Source organism: Anolis sagrei, chromosome 2 (assembly GCF_037176765.1).
Source record: "Anolis sagrei isolate rAnoSag1 chromosome 2, rAnoSag1.mat, whole genome shotgun sequence".
NCBI classification, from domain to species: Eukaryota; Metazoa; Chordata; class Lepidosauria; order Squamata; family Dactyloidae; genus Anolis; species Anolis sagrei.
In genome coordinates this window covers 185970079-185985347 of record NC_090022.1, presented here as the reverse complement: position 1 = coordinate 185985347, position 15269 = coordinate 185970079, and the positions used below count along the sequence as shown (strand labels likewise).

General features: G+C 41.2%; 1 protein-coding gene across 2 annotated transcripts in view; it reads right to left on the bottom strand.

The window, feature by feature from the left end:
* Positions 1-15269, bottom strand: part of MARS1 (methionyl-tRNA synthetase 1) — a 35904-nt gene that overhangs the window by 2003 nt on the left and 18632 nt on the right. The window contains exons 9-21 of one of the 2 annotated variants that reach the window (XM_060762983.2): positions 15016-15219; positions 13379-13580; positions 12605-12679; positions 12126-12296; positions 9935-10030; positions 9156-9273; positions 8364-8577; positions 6532-6663; positions 4910-5014; positions 4041-4224; positions 3691-3762; positions 1467-1493; positions 382-450 (exon numbers count right to left, since the gene is read on the bottom strand). In XM_060762983.2, coding sequence (XP_060618966.2) covers positions 382-450; positions 1467-1493; positions 3691-3762; positions 4041-4224; positions 4910-5014; positions 6532-6663; positions 8364-8577; positions 9156-9273; positions 9935-10030; positions 12126-12296; positions 12605-12679; positions 13379-13580; positions 15016-15219 — 1669 coding nt within the window. The remainder of the gene's footprint in view (positions 1-381; positions 451-1466; positions 1494-3690; positions 3763-4040; positions 4225-4909; positions 5015-6531; positions 6664-8363; positions 8578-9155; positions 9274-9934; positions 10031-12125; positions 12297-12604; positions 12680-13378; positions 13581-15015; positions 15220-15269) is intronic. The other variant, XM_060762984.2, reaches the window with a different exon arrangement.

Sequence of the window (15269 nt, the reverse complement as noted above, 5' to 3'; positions counted from 1 at the left end):
GAGAGGTGAGCAATTAATCCTCAGATGCAGTCAGGTCAACTAGTTTAATACAGTAGGTTGCTGTGAATTTTTCAGGCTGTATTACCATGTTCCAGAAGCATTCCTTCCTAATGTTTCACCCACATCTATGGCAGGCATTCTCAGAGGTTGTGAGGTTTGTCCAGGGTGAGAAAACCTGGACATTTCACAAATATATAAACCTCATTTGCCTAGTTTCTAACAAACCTCAACCTCTGAGAATGCCTGCTATAGATGTAGGTAAAACATCAGGAGAGAATGCTTCTGGAACATGGCCATACAGCCTGCAAAACTCACAGCAACCCAGTGATTCCGGCCATGAAAGCCTTTGACAACACATAGTTTAATACACTTTAGCCGTACCTGTTTGGCTACTTCGTCCTGAAGTTCTTTTGATCCCAGTGTTGAGTCACCATTTGCAGCTGCTTTTTGCTTGCAGGGAGAAAAAAATTAAACTAAATTAGCACAAGAAACTTTGTTCACCACACCAGAACTGACAGACTTCCATTTATTTCTCCCAGCTTCACTGCCCCATATTGCAGGGTTCATAATATCAGGAATCTAAGTCTGTAGTGGGACAGGATGCAAGAATAAATGCAATTTTAATGAAAGCAGAGCAGAAGTCTCATGCAGTTTAATTCTAAATTAGAGAAACTGGGGAAGGGCATATTTTGTTGCATTTTTTCATGTCAGGGCTGACTTGAGAAACTGCAAGTTGCTTCTGGTGTGGGAAAAATTGCGTCTGCAAGGACGTTGCCAGGGGATGCCCAGATGTGTTACCATCCTATGGGAGGGTTCTCATGTCCCTGCACAGGAAGCTGGAGCTGACAGACAGGAGCTCATCCCACCTCCTGGATTCGAACTGCCAACCTGTCATTCTGCAGTGCTACCGGCACAAGGGTTTACCCCATTGCACCACCGGGGGGCTCCTTTCTGTTGCAGTGGGTTTCCATTATCAGATGGAAAGGCAGAAATGGTTGGCAAGAAAATATACTGATTTCCCCTATATTTACAATACTCTTGCCCTCCATTAGGAAGAGTGGAAAACAAGGGTGGGGATTGGATGGCCTGCTAGATGTACTGGAGTTCTTCCACAGCATTGCCTAGGGTGCTGGCAGTTGCACCCAAACAACATCTGGATGGATTTACAATTCCAACTCTGGTCCAATCTGACTCAGAAGATAGTACTGTGTGAATGAAACATCTTCAATGACCGAGCTATAAAAGCATCTATATTCCTACAGCACCAGTGCATGTACCACTCCTTTACGTCTTGCACATGTCAGATGCAACACATAGCAAAGAGACAATTATGGACAACTTGATAGGTCTGCTTCAAAGGAAGGAGCTAGGTTAGTTTAAACAGCGGAAAATACGTTTCAGTGAAGTGTTAAACCCACAGTCCACCCCATGCCCCAAGAGTTCCCATGGCAAGCAGGAAGTTTTACCTTGGGCTTCAGTGGCAAGTCTTCAAGCTGGAAGAGGGCAGAAGGGCACAGGACAAGAACCACAAAGAATAGAAGGAGGCAGGAGAAAGGCAAGCAATTAGGTGCTGCAGCAGAGGAAAGAACTTTGCAAGCAATCTAGAATACTACAGATAGACTCTACCACCACCAAGAGCAGAAAGGGGGAAGGCAGCAAGGAAAGCTTCCTAATGCTTGGGCCATAGAATCTGTCCTCTTCCAGTCAGACATATAGTGTACATCAGCACTGGCGAGGCATATAATTAAAAATAACAAGTGTGTCCACAAAGGATACTAGTTATTAATTATTTATCTTATTTCTTATGTATCCTTTGTATTTATTCATGTTGTGAGCCACCCCGAGTCCTTCAAGAGATGGAATGTGGTACAAATTATTATTATTATTATTATTATTATTATTATTATTATTATTATTATTATATAACTAAGTTGGGAGCTAGACCATAGGTTGATATGTATTATGGGAAGGAGCAGGGAAAAAAACCCTTTAATATTAGAATATTTTTCCCTCAACTCCAGAAACCTAAAATAGTTTATCTGACAAAGAGGAGGCCATAAAATGCACCTCCCCTAAACAGTTTACTTTTATTCTCTTTTTAAAAGTTGTCTATCACAGAGGAAGTGATACATTGGGTTTTGTGCAAGTAGTTCTCCTGAGAGTCCCAACTGAAGATAAGTTGCTCCAAGCAATGATGCCATGGGCAGCTTTTTTTGAGGTAAAGATTAGGTCTGTGCCCTTTCCAAGTGATGGAATAATCCAATGAGGCCAGGAATTGGTGAAGCACCTGGATCCTACCTGCAGATGCTGTTTGGATGGAAGTGTGCCAGAGTAGGTGAGTTGCATTGGGTACCCAGGAGACATTTGGCCATTTCTATTTTAATTTACTCTAGTAAAAAGTTTGGGATTTTTTGTGTTCACACAGAGAAAGAGCAATGGCCAAGTGTACAGCTTGGATAGGATGTTGGCACATGACATGCTTTCCTCGCTGGCCTATCTGCAAGAGTGCCCTTTCTCTGTCTCTCTCACGGTTATCACTAGGGATCAGGTATAAATACAATATAATACTAATAATAATACAATATAATAATTATATTAATTATTAATGTAATTATAAAATCTATATAAATAAAAATGTAATGTTCATTTGTGGAATTAACAGAACTCAAACACCACTGGACGAATTGACACCAAATTTGGACACAAGACACATAACAACCGAATGTATGTCCTTCATTCAAAGAAATTGATTTTGTCATTTGGGAGTTGTAGTTGCTGGGATTTATAGTTCACCTGCAATCAAAGAGCATTCTGAACCCTACCAATGATGGAATTGAACCAAACTTGGCACACAGTTCTCCCATGACCAACAGAAAATACTGGAAGGGTTTGGTGGGCAGTGTCCTTTGGTTTTAGAGTTGTAGTTCACCTACATCCAGAGATCACTGTGCATTCAAACACTGATGGATCTGGACCAAACTCTACACGAATACTCAATATGCCCAAATGTGAACACTGGTGGAGTTTGGGGAAAATAGAATCTTGACATTTGGGAGTTGTACTTGCTGGGATTTATAGTTCACCTACAATCACAGAGCATTCTGAACCCCACCAATGATAGAATTGGGCCAAACCTCCCACACAGAACCCACATGTGGGCCACAGCAACACGTGGCAGGGGACGGCTAGTACTAAATATAGTAATACAATATAATACTAATAATACAATATAACTATATATTCTATATTACATGTAATATTACTAATAATATTGCAGTATAGTGGTATAGTACAATATAGTAATATATAATACTAATATTGTGCTATGCTAATAATATAATATATTGTATGTACATATAACTTGTAAGCCGCTCTGAGTTCCTTTCAGGGTGAGAGAGGGCAGGATATAAATGTCATAAATAAATAATAAATAAAGGTGCAGAGTAGGGGTTTTACAGCATCAGTAAGGCAATGCTCCAAGCCATTCTTGAGCACTTGGCAATCCCACTTTCTCCCCATGAGCTGATGCATTCACTTCTTCCTAGTTAGTAATCTTCCCTGAGTTTCAGGGGAGAGTGAGAGGAAATGCTTTGGTACACAGTAAAGAATATGTTGTATGTTAATTTCATAATACCACATGAGGCCTTTCCTGAGAAAGTCCTATATCCATCAGCTCTGCCACCTCCCTACCTGGCCACCACCAAAGCGCTTCCGCAGGTTTTCAATCTGTTCTGCTTCCAGTTTCTGGAACAGGGGGGTTACCTGGTGTAAAATTAAAAATCATATTAAAATTCACATGTTCTTTTTTTTACCGAATACTATTTAAGGACAGGCTGTTTCACCAATCGAAGAAGCCACTAGGCATCATTTCAAAGGACTCCAGTGCAGCTCACTGTATAGGTCTGATTGACGGTCATAGGTCACAAAGAAATTCTGCCCACCCCAGGCGTACCTCCTCCTCCTCCCATTTGTGAGACCTTAATTAAAATTGTGTCATGGTTCCATGACAAGCTGAAAAGCCTCCACCTGGCAGAACCTACCGTGCCAATCTGATGTCCAGCGGGCAAAGTGCAGACAAAATCATTGCTCACAACGTTGCAGTGGGCAGGAATGCACAACTGTTGTTGGATAGTCGCACTCACGTTAGGCATGTAGGGCTGCAAGACGACAGACAGCAGGGAGGCAATATTGACTGCCACCCCGATCACAGTGCCTGCCCGCTTCCTAGGAAGAGGAGAAACTTTTATCAGTCCAGGAAAAAAAGAAGAAGAAAGCAGGGGAGGCCCTGCTTTCCATCCCGCCATTGTCACAGGCGCGATTGGTGGGGATGAGAGACAGGGCCTTCTTGGTGATTGCTCCCCGGCTATGGAACTCCCTTCCTGGTGAGATCAGGTCGGCCCCCTCACTCCTGTCCTTTAGAAGGATGGTTGAAAACTTGGCTGTGGGACCAAGCGTTCGGGACAGGGCAATGAAGTGGCAATAGGAAAGATGATCAGGCCAATTAGATTTGATGCGGATGACTAGGACAGTTTTAAATGGTGTATTTTAATATTTTGATAAATGTTTTTTAATGTTTATGTATGTGTATGTGAATCTGTGTCCCGGCATTGAATGGTTGCTGAGTATATGCTGTGCTCCACCCTGAGTCCTCTTTGGGGTGAAAAGGGCGGAATAGAAATGTTTTAAATAAATAATAATTAATAAATAAAACCGTGGGTAGGAATAAACCTCCCAGAGTAAAGCATGGCTAGCTGGCTTTACTCTGAGAAGCAAAAGATAAACAAACTAAGGAACCCAGAAACTTTCTCAACTCCCTCAAAGTTCAGAATTCACCCAAAGCAGTTAAGTTCTCTATGATGGCAAGGAATTCTACAAGAAGAATAGCCTTATTTCAGCAGCCAGGCCTTACTTGTCTGCCTCGCTGCCCTTGATGTGTTTCCAAGGCTCGTTGACCTGGAGGTAATGGTTGCCATGGCGAGCCATATTCAGGATGCTGCGCAATGCCTCACGGATCCTGCAAGAGAAGAAGAGCGGAGTGGGAGGGAGAGACAGACAAAGAGGAGAGGGAAAGGTGGCCGCTTCCCCTTCTCTCTCGTTGCTAGGAAGGCCAATGCCCAGATAGTAAAAAAACCACCCTCCTGGCCACAAGGAATGAACAAGAATCATCTCCAGGCAACTAGGAAGGAAACTATGTCCCAATCACAGTTGCTGGGTGCTCTCTTTTCCAAACAAAAAGGCATAGTTCAAATAGACAAACCAGTTGGTGATATTGTCCACAAGGAATTTTTGTAAGTGAACATGGTCCAACACACATTTTGGTGCCTCAAAAGTTAGTCCTGTTTCTGGGTATATCTGACATTCGGATTCCAAAAAATGGCACCAGTTTTCCCCTATCAGCTCTAGTTTTTGAGACACAAAACATCCAACAGTCACCACCTGCTAGCTCATAGAAAACCATAATAACCACATCTAAGGAACTAGAGCTGGTACAGTCTATCCAATGCAATTTTCTGAAACACTGCCCCCAAAAATCCCAGGGACAGGCTTCTTTGTTGGGCTGTGAATGGCTAATGCAACCTTCTTTCTCATAGCTTAATCTACCACAAGTAAGTTTTGTCTCTTAAAACGTTCTATTATAGGATCACAGCCAGACTTCTGCTTCTGGATGTAATAAAAATATATTAATATATTGAGCCTAATTTCTAAATGTGGTATTATTGCAGCGGTTCTCAACCTGTGGGTCGCGAACACTTTGGGGACTGAACGACCCTTTCACAGGGGTCGCCTAAGACCATCGGAAAACACTGCTAATTTTTCCCACCCTCTTCACTTCCCAGAGGCCTCTTCTTATGCGGAGGGAGGTGGTGACATCATTCAGCCCTGCTCCCTCTTCCATTTTAGGAAGAAGAGATGGGAGTGAGGTTTGCTTTGGAGCCAAGAGAGAAGAAAGAGGAGGAATAGGTAGAGGTGAGAAAGGGGGGGGGGGGTAAGGGGAGGGTATAGCTTAGAGAGGGGTGGAGTGGCCCCTCCATGGCTGAATCCCAGGGAGAAAGAGAAGTAACAATGAAAATACATCCTGCATATCAGATATTTACGATCATAAGAGTAGCAAAATTACAGTTATGAAGTAGCAACTAATATAATTTTATGGTTGGGAGTCACCACAACATGAAAAACTGTATTACAGGGTTGCAATATTAGGAAGGTTGAAAACCACTGTATTAGTGGCATACAATGTTGTCTAGAACAGACTCTTTGGCATCCGTACATGGATCAATGAAAGGGAGATTAGCACACGATCAAATGTCTAATGTGTGTCTTTCCCCCTATTTTGTATTCTCGGCACCTAACAGGGAATGCCTACTGGCTACAAGCCTCCCAGACATGGGGAAAGGCAGGAGGGAGATTTCAATCCATCTTAGCCAACATGCTGCTGATGCCCACTGCACTCTTCTAGTCACGATTTTGACTAAATCAGAGATGACACAAGTTCCCCAGGCCTCTAGCACATGTTCTGCTCTAAGGACGTACTTGACCTTCTCCAACAAGTGGTTGTACTGACGCAGCTCCAGGGTGATGTGAGCCAGCAACCGCTTGTCATCCTGGTTTAGCTCCATGGCGGGAACGTGACCCCCAAAGAATTTGCACACAAAGGACCCGGCTCTGGAAAAAAGAAAAGAAAAATTAGGTATACTAATTAATTGAACTCACCAGTTTGGGTGCAGTCATTTGATTTGCAGGAAGCCAGAGTAATCACCATGTTTTGACAGTTGCGCTTCTTTTGCTTTTCATGAGACACTGCTCTGTGCAATAAATTTGGGTTTGCAATAAAACAGGCAGATCATTTAAAGCAGGGGTCCTCAAACTAAGGCCCAGGGGCCAGATATGGCCCTTCAAGGTCATTTACCCGGCCCTCACTCAGGGTCAACCTAAGTCTGAAGCGGCTTGAAAGCACACAACAACAACAACAACAATCCTATTTCATCAGCCAAAAGCAGGCCCACACTTCCCATTGAAATACTAATACGTTTATATTTGTTAAAATTGTTCTTCATGTTAATTATTGTATGGTTTTTAAGTGTTTTGCACTACAAATAAGATATGTGCAGTGTGCAAAGGAATTCATTCATTTTTTTTTCAAATTATAATCCGGCCCTCCAACAGTTTGAGAGACCCTTGTTTTAGAGTCTCTTAATTGCACCTTAGACCTAGTCTATAAGATACAGCTTTATGGGTGGATCATCTTCCCTACTAAGCTTTCAGCTAGGTACCTACTAAGCAAGGTCAGCCCTGATTAGTACTTGGATGGGACAAATACCCGACACTAACTCTGATTCCTGAACTCTAGAAGATCTCAGGAAAGTGTCTTTCTATGAAAATTGATGTGATTTGCCCATATTTCTGGCTGTTTGTACTCCTCTTTCTATAGTGGTATAGTGCCCCAATAGTGATTCTGAAACAGCAGGTTCATAGAGGACACAATGAAGTGTTTGTGGGGTATATATACAGTTGATGAATTGCCAGCCCCTATTTTGAAATGAACTGTAAGATACATGTTATCTTGCTTACTGGGCTTGTATAGATTTAACTATTTATTTCAGTCTATATTCCACCTTTTCCTACAATAAAGGGACTCAAGTTTGCTTGACTGTTTATGAGCCTTTAAGTCACTTGCGCACAGTTTGAAATGAGATTGCTGTATCTCATTTCATATTGTTTTTTTAGACATGAATACTCAGAGATGGTTTCAAAAAATAACCTATAGTACGTATTTGGCCTTGTGGGCAGTCACCCATCCAAGTACTTATCAGGTCTGACAGCGCTTAACTTTCAACATAATTTAAATCCTCAAATATGGTTTATAACTTATTGAAAACAAAATAAAACACTTACAAAATCATCATGAAATACAGTATAACGTTAGTTAAAAGTAATTTATAAAGTCCAATGACTTATACAAATCAAGAAAACACCACAGTACACCAATAAAAAAACGTTTCCTTGCCAGTTTTTAAAAACCTGACCAGAATAAGAGTGTTTTTACTTTCAGGGGAAAGCAGAGCAAAAAGAGAACAACTTTAACCTCCAAAGGGAAGCAAATTCTGTAACTACCTTGAGTCCCCACAAGGAGAAAGGCAGGATATAAATAAAATATAAATTAATATAATAAAAAAGTATAAATTTCAACTCTTGAAGCATCCCTTTCCTTTGCTTCAAATGTGCATAAACTGGTGTGGCAGAGAAAAGGACCTTTCCTAAAGATCTTAGAGCTCTCATGGGACTATAAAAGGAGATCTAGTCTTTCAATATCTATCTGGCCATTGTGCTCCACTCTTTCCACCCCTGGCCAACAGGATTATTACCTGTTGATAAAATTTCCCAGAGTGTTGAGCAACTCTGAGTTGTTTTTGGTCATGAGATCAGTCCAGGAGAAGGCGCTGTCCTGGCTCTCTGGGCGCAGGTAGAGCAAGTAGAAGCGCCAGATATCAGATGGAATCCCAGTGTCCTTGGCCATGTCCCCAAAGACGCCCACCCCACGGCTTTTGGAGAATTTGCCGTCTTCATAATTCAGGTATTCTGTAGATGGGGAAATGGAAGATTACAGAGATGTTAGCAAGTTCTTTACAGCCCGGAAACTAATTGACAGCCAGCGGAGTGACATAGCTAGATGCACAATGATGATGAGTGTTGATACATGCAGACACTTGGTGAGTTTCTGTGCCCATTATCATGGTGCATCTGGTGATGGAGAGGCAGCCAAATGCTTCCCCAATCCTGCCACCTTGCTATGACGTGTGGAGTAACCAAATGGAACTGATTCGGAAGCTTTACACTAAGTTTAGGGAGCAGTAAATGGCTCATGCTGGGGGGGGGGGGGGGGGATAATGGATTGAGCCCAATATTTATTTATTTATTTATTTACAGTATTTCTATACTGCTTTTCTCACCCCTAGGGGGACTCAATAGCTAAAATAATATATAGTAGAAAACTTAAACAATTAGAACATTAATTTAAAATATAGAAATAAAAATAGTACAGCCAGGGCTTCACTTGACACAATATTTCTAAGGGATTAAACCAGATAGCAGTTTAGTTTCAAGCCACTGATGGAAGAAAGCAGGATTACAATGAGAGATAGTGCTTTCTGCAATACCTGTTGCAATAAGATGATTGACCAGAGTGTATTTGTCACCAGTACCCAACAATGTGCAGGGAAACACAACACTGTGGAAGGGAACGTTGTCTTTTGCCATGAAGTTATAAAGCTGAACCTGAAGAGAAAGAGGAAATGATCTGCAATCTAGAATGGCAGAGTTTTGCTTCTTCCTCACAACCACCCACTTTCTTTCACTCCAATTGGTTAATAGGAACATTTATTATGGAGATTTTTTTTAAAAAAAAAACCCTCATAACTACCAAAAGAATAGAAAACCAGGATGCTCAGATGTGGCCTAGCAGGAGAAACTTTGGTTCATGTACAAAACAGCCAGTTTTTTTGGGTCGTGTCAGGAGCAACCTAAGAAACTGCAAGTCGCTTCTGGTGTGAGGGAGCTCATCCGCCTCTCCCCGGATTCGAACCTGCGACCTGTTGGTCTTCAGTCCTACCGGCACAGGGGTTTAACCCACTGCGCCACCGGGGGCTCCTTAAAACAGCCAGTGAGCATAAAGCATCCATGCACTGCATATGCCATTAATGGAAAATTTGCCTGGATCCCAAAGTGCATTAATAGCTCCAACCACAGTAGTCCTATTGAATTAAATAGTGACATGACACCTCAGAGGATCTCCTCTAGTTGAGGCTATCAGCAAGATTCAGGATGCCCTGGTCTTCAGTGAAAGAAAACAACTTCACCTTGAAACTCTTTTCAGGATCCACATGGTGAGCTAGTTGGGATCCCAACAGAAAGAGGTGAAGATGAACAAGCCAGTTACCTGCTCTGGATTCTTCCACCATTTCTCCCATTGATCAGTGTAATTGGCTGCAATAGACAGGTAGCCAATGGGTGCATCAAACCAGACATAGAAAACCTATAAAAATAGAGAGAAAGGCAAAGTGACTGATAGAAAAGAGGCACAAACGCGGGCATGCAAACCAAATAGTTTTGTAGTTATGCACCATTTACTGCATGTTTTCAGACCAGCATTTGGCTTAAAAATTGAATCTGAGTGTTCATATACACTTTTTTAATCCTTAAAGGATAGAAGTTCAAACCATTAAGTGTCACTTTTTAAAGTAACACTGCCCATAGCTGGATCCCTTCTCACAATACCAAGCACTGGATTAGAAGAATTGAGAGTCTTCAATTGGAGGAGACGGCGCATGAACGGACAACAATCTATATTTCTGCATTATGTGCTAGAGCTATGCCACAGGTGCTTAGGACCCAGTGAGCAACTAATCTACAAGCCTCTTAAGTCATTACTTTGAGTTTCACAAAGTTTATCCATTAAGCTATCAAACATCACATATTCAAGGCTTTGTAACAGGGTATCCTTTTACAGATTGTACAAATACCGTATATACTCGAGCATAAAGTGAGTTTTTCAGCCCTTTTTAAGGATAAAAAGCCCCTCCTTGGCTGAAACCCGAGTCAAACTTATTTATCAGTTTACTCTGTTATTATTATTATTACATTTATTATTTTATTTTATTATTATTACATTTATTATTTTACTCTATTATTACTGTTAATATTACATTTCCATTATTTTACTCTATTATTATTATTATTACATTTATTATTTTACTCTATTATTATTATTAGAAGGACATATAAGCACATTTACAATGAAGATTAGAACAAATATTTAATCAGAGTTGGACAGTCTTATCTTAAATTACAGTTCTATGTAAATATTCAAAAACATTTAACCTACTCATGCCTCAATTAATGTAATTTTATTGGTATCTGTTTTTATTTTGAAAATTACCTGGTGCTGCTGCATTTCCCATCCTCAGCCTATACTTGAGTCAATACGTTAGGTGCCTCGGCTTATATTACGGTGCGTTTATACTAGAGTATAAACAGTAATAGGCATATGTATTCACCTCTTACTATAAACATGTTTACAGTATTTTATTTGTCTCAAATAAGATGGTGCTGTGTACAAAAACCTTTTCTATTTTAAGGACTTCTGTTCCAGTAATTTGGGAGTAATGTTAAACAATAGCATTTAAATGTATCTTCTATTAGTATTATGTTTTAATCTCTTTAATATGTATTTTAATGTACATATGTGTGGTATTGTGTTTATAACTGTGTTGTACATCAACTCTAGCCATGAGGAGAAGCAGGTAACGAACAAACTTTGTTATTATTATTATTTAATACCATAGTTCTTTGATGAAATTATGAAATACACTTATATAGTTTTTTAAAGGCAGTAAATATGTTCATTTGAAAAATAAAGAGGAATTTTCCCCACCCTCCAAAATCCCAATTGAGACAGGAATTAGAAAACATTTGTTCAATAGAAAGTGCTTTATATATTTATTATTCCTATAATAAAGGTTGTTATTTTTGGAAGTGCTCTGTAACGGAGACACAGCACAAATAACTTCCAGTGCTCTGTTTGTGGTGACTCCATCCTCCATGGCTTTGACTTTATACTAGTCCAGTGGTTCCCAACCTTTTTCTGACCAGGGACCACTCTGATCAGATACCACTCTCCAACATTAATACCAAAAGGGTTATGAATCAGTTTTTGTTCAACTTCAGATTCGGTTTGGTTATTTGGGGTGCTGATTCAGAAAATTGCATTGGATAGACCACATCAGCTCTATTTCTGATACAGAACATATGCCATCCAGTAATTACCATCTGCTCACTCACAGAAAACCATGTTGAATAATCTAGAGCTGATATGGTAGTAGTAATCTTTCCGGGGTAGTCAGCCTCTCCCCTCCCGACATCCCCATTGCCTCGGCACTATAAGAGGGTTTTGTGAGAACAGTCACTCTTGTTGTCAAGTGGTTTTGGGGCAACAGTGTAATAATGGTGAGGCAGCAGACCATTTCCCACTGCATCTTCTATCTCCTAAAAATAGGAAAGGTTTTCCATAGATATCCTCTGGAGAGACATCGCAAAGCCTTGGAAGCCATATTCTCTGTCCTATTGCTCACCTTATCACGGAAACCATCCAAGGGCACTGGTGTGCCCCACTTCAGATCACGGGTGATGCAGCGGGGCTTGAGGCCATCACGGATCCAAGAGCGGGTGATGTATCTTGCATTGGGGGTCCAGTCCCCAGTAGACTGGGACAGGGCCAGCCACTTCTCCAGACTCTCTTCCAGCTGATGGTGGGGAGGGCAAAGTTAGTGAATGGGTGCATGAGTCTAAGAAGCAATCTCACAGGGAACAATGTCAGGCAAGGAGCGCTGTGCTTTATTATTCTTTGTAAAAGCCACTCCCTCCATGTGGGGAGGTGTCACCTTCCCTTAGAAGTTACCTGTCAGGGGGCCTGTGTTGATGTCCTCTAGACTCCCATCCCAGTCTGACAACTTTGATCCCCAGAGTACCAAGCAGAGGCCTTCTGCAGTTATTGTGCAGAGGGAAGCACAGGATCAGGCCATGAGAGAGAAGAAACCCAAAAGAGGCCTACCTTGGGCAAGTCCAGGAAGAGGTGCTGGGAAGATCTCACCACAGGGGTCCCTTGACAGACTTTACACACAGGTTTCTGGGAAGAGAAGGAAAAAAGGAAGGGAAGGAGGTCTGTGAAAGTAAAAGCTGTGATGAACGTTGCATAGATTCCATATATAGGATCATCCTATAGGCCAACAGCAATGAGTTATGGTGAGAAGGGAATAGTGTTTTTACAGGGCTTTGAAATATCCGGTGTAGACTCAGTGTAGAGCAACCAAGACTCCAAACAGAAGAAATCTGTAAGTGTTCCACTCCTTTCTTGGTGAGTGTAAGTCCTCCATACAGACTTCATTAAAGGTAAAAGTTTCCCCTTGACATTAAGTCTAGTCGAGTCCAACTCTGGAAGGTGGTGCTCATCTCTATTTCTAAGCCAAAGAGCTGGCATAGTCCATAGACACCTCCTAGGTCATGTGGCCAGCATGATTGCATTGAGTGCCATTACTTTCCCTCTTAAGCGGTACCTATTGATCTAATCCCATTTGCATGTTTTCGAACTGCTAGGTTTGCAGAAACAGGGGCTAACAGCAGGAGCTCATCTCGCTCCCTGGATTTGAACCGATGACCTTTCGGTCAGCAAGTTCAGCGGTTTAACCCGCTGCGCCACGGGGGCTCCCTATGCTAGTTTAGTGTGTTAATATAATTTCTAGGGAACTAATACTGTCTAGCAATGAAAAACTGAAGGGGGCAAGAAAGGACAGTGCTAAGCATACAGTCTCCCTTCTGGCAGTGATACCTTGAGTTCAGTAGCATTGATCAGTTTGCCACATTTGTCACACTGGTCCCCACGGGCCTCTTCATAATTGCAGAAGGGGCAGGTGCCTTCCACAAAGCGATCAGCCAGGAAACGCTCACATTTCTCACACTTCAACTGATCTACTGTCTCAGTCAGCAAGTAGTTGCGCTCCAGAAGGCAATGGAAGATGTTCTGGGCAATGCTAAGAAAGGAAGGAAAGGGGGTGTAAGAGGAAGGGAGCATCCTCAGATGTTCATAAGTATCTCCCACTAGCTGTGCTAACGTAACAACTTCAGGTGTTCATTGCACTACTGCTTATTGAGGAGTGCAAGAGGAACTTCTGGCAAAATTCTTCACATCCATTTACCACTGAGCAAGATGTGCTTGTAGTCAGGGAAACTACACTGCCAACAACTGAAAACTGCATATCTCATCTGGAGCTTGTCAGTCAGCTCCCACAGAGTCCATGATGAGGACCACTTCATGACCTTTGTCACCCTATCACTGTATCTTCTGTAATGACACAGTAATGGTAGCTGTATAGGTTTACTCAAAAGGAAAGAACCTGCACCATCAACTTAAAAATGTTTACTACGGCTCTTGCCTCTTTATAATTTTTTATCCAAATGAAACAAACAATAGTCTACTATAGTACAAGTTATAACTATTTCTGCAATAATCCTAAGTGAGGCAACAGATATAGTTCACCCTGAGAACTGAGTTTCCACAAAAAGACAACACTTGAAGGTTCTGTGCCAGCACAATTAACTGGCAGAGGGTGAACTGGTCAGAGAAATTAACACAGCCTGAAAAAACCCACATTTTTTCTTGGTTTTAGTCTGTTCCTGGGGTTATTTGGGGTGCTGATTGACAAAGTTGCATTGGATAGGCTGCATCAGCTCCAGTTTCTTAGATATGGTTGAATTAATTTTTTGGTATGAAATAAGAAGATTTTCAGGTAGTATAGTTTTCTTTTAATATTTAATGTTTCCTTTTAATTAAAAGTCAAAAGAGGGATATGGAAACAAAATGATTTTGAGAAAATTTATTGAAAGAGGATTCAAAAAGAAGGATGGAAAATGACCTCCACAATGAGCACGGTGGTATGGGACAGAAAATATATCAAAGTGTGAAAGTAACAGTAGATGCAAAAAATACATTGCAGATTGTATTAAATATTGAATATTATGTGTCTGCTGCATAACAAATGATATATAACAAATGTTTTGAACCATAATAAAATAAATAAATAAAAGTTAAAACAAATATTTAATGTTTCCCTCATGCTTAAAATATATTATTTTTACACTACATTGAAGTATCTCTATTTCTGCATTTGGGAGCAGGTGAAAACTGGTAGAAGCGTATGTTCTGTATCTTATAAACTAGAGCTGATAGGAGGAAACTGGTGCCATTTTGGGAATCAGCAGGTCAAATATACCCAGAAAAAGTTCTGATATTCGAGGCACTAAAATGTGTGTTGGCCAGCTTTGTGTATACAGCAGCCAGTCCTTTGACTCTTTCCTAAAGGACATATGTCCTAAAGATATTGTAATTCACTGCATAATCATTGTACCCCCTTCCAGTAGTCTCCCCGTCTTTCCAATATTACTGTATTTCCTGCTGGCAGCACTTACGTCGTCTGTTGGGTTGTGGTGGTACGGCCAAAGAAGTCAAAAGATATATTGAACCACTTGTAAATCTGGTCATGGACAGTGTAGTACTTATCACAGATCTGTTGTGGTGTCAGTCCTTCCTCCATAGCTTTTGTCTCTGTAGCGGTGCCGTACTCATCTGTACCACACAAGTACAATGTGTTCCAGTTGCGCAGGCGGCAGTACCTGGGGAGAAAATGGTCACCAGTTACACAGAATGAAGTGAGGTGTTTATC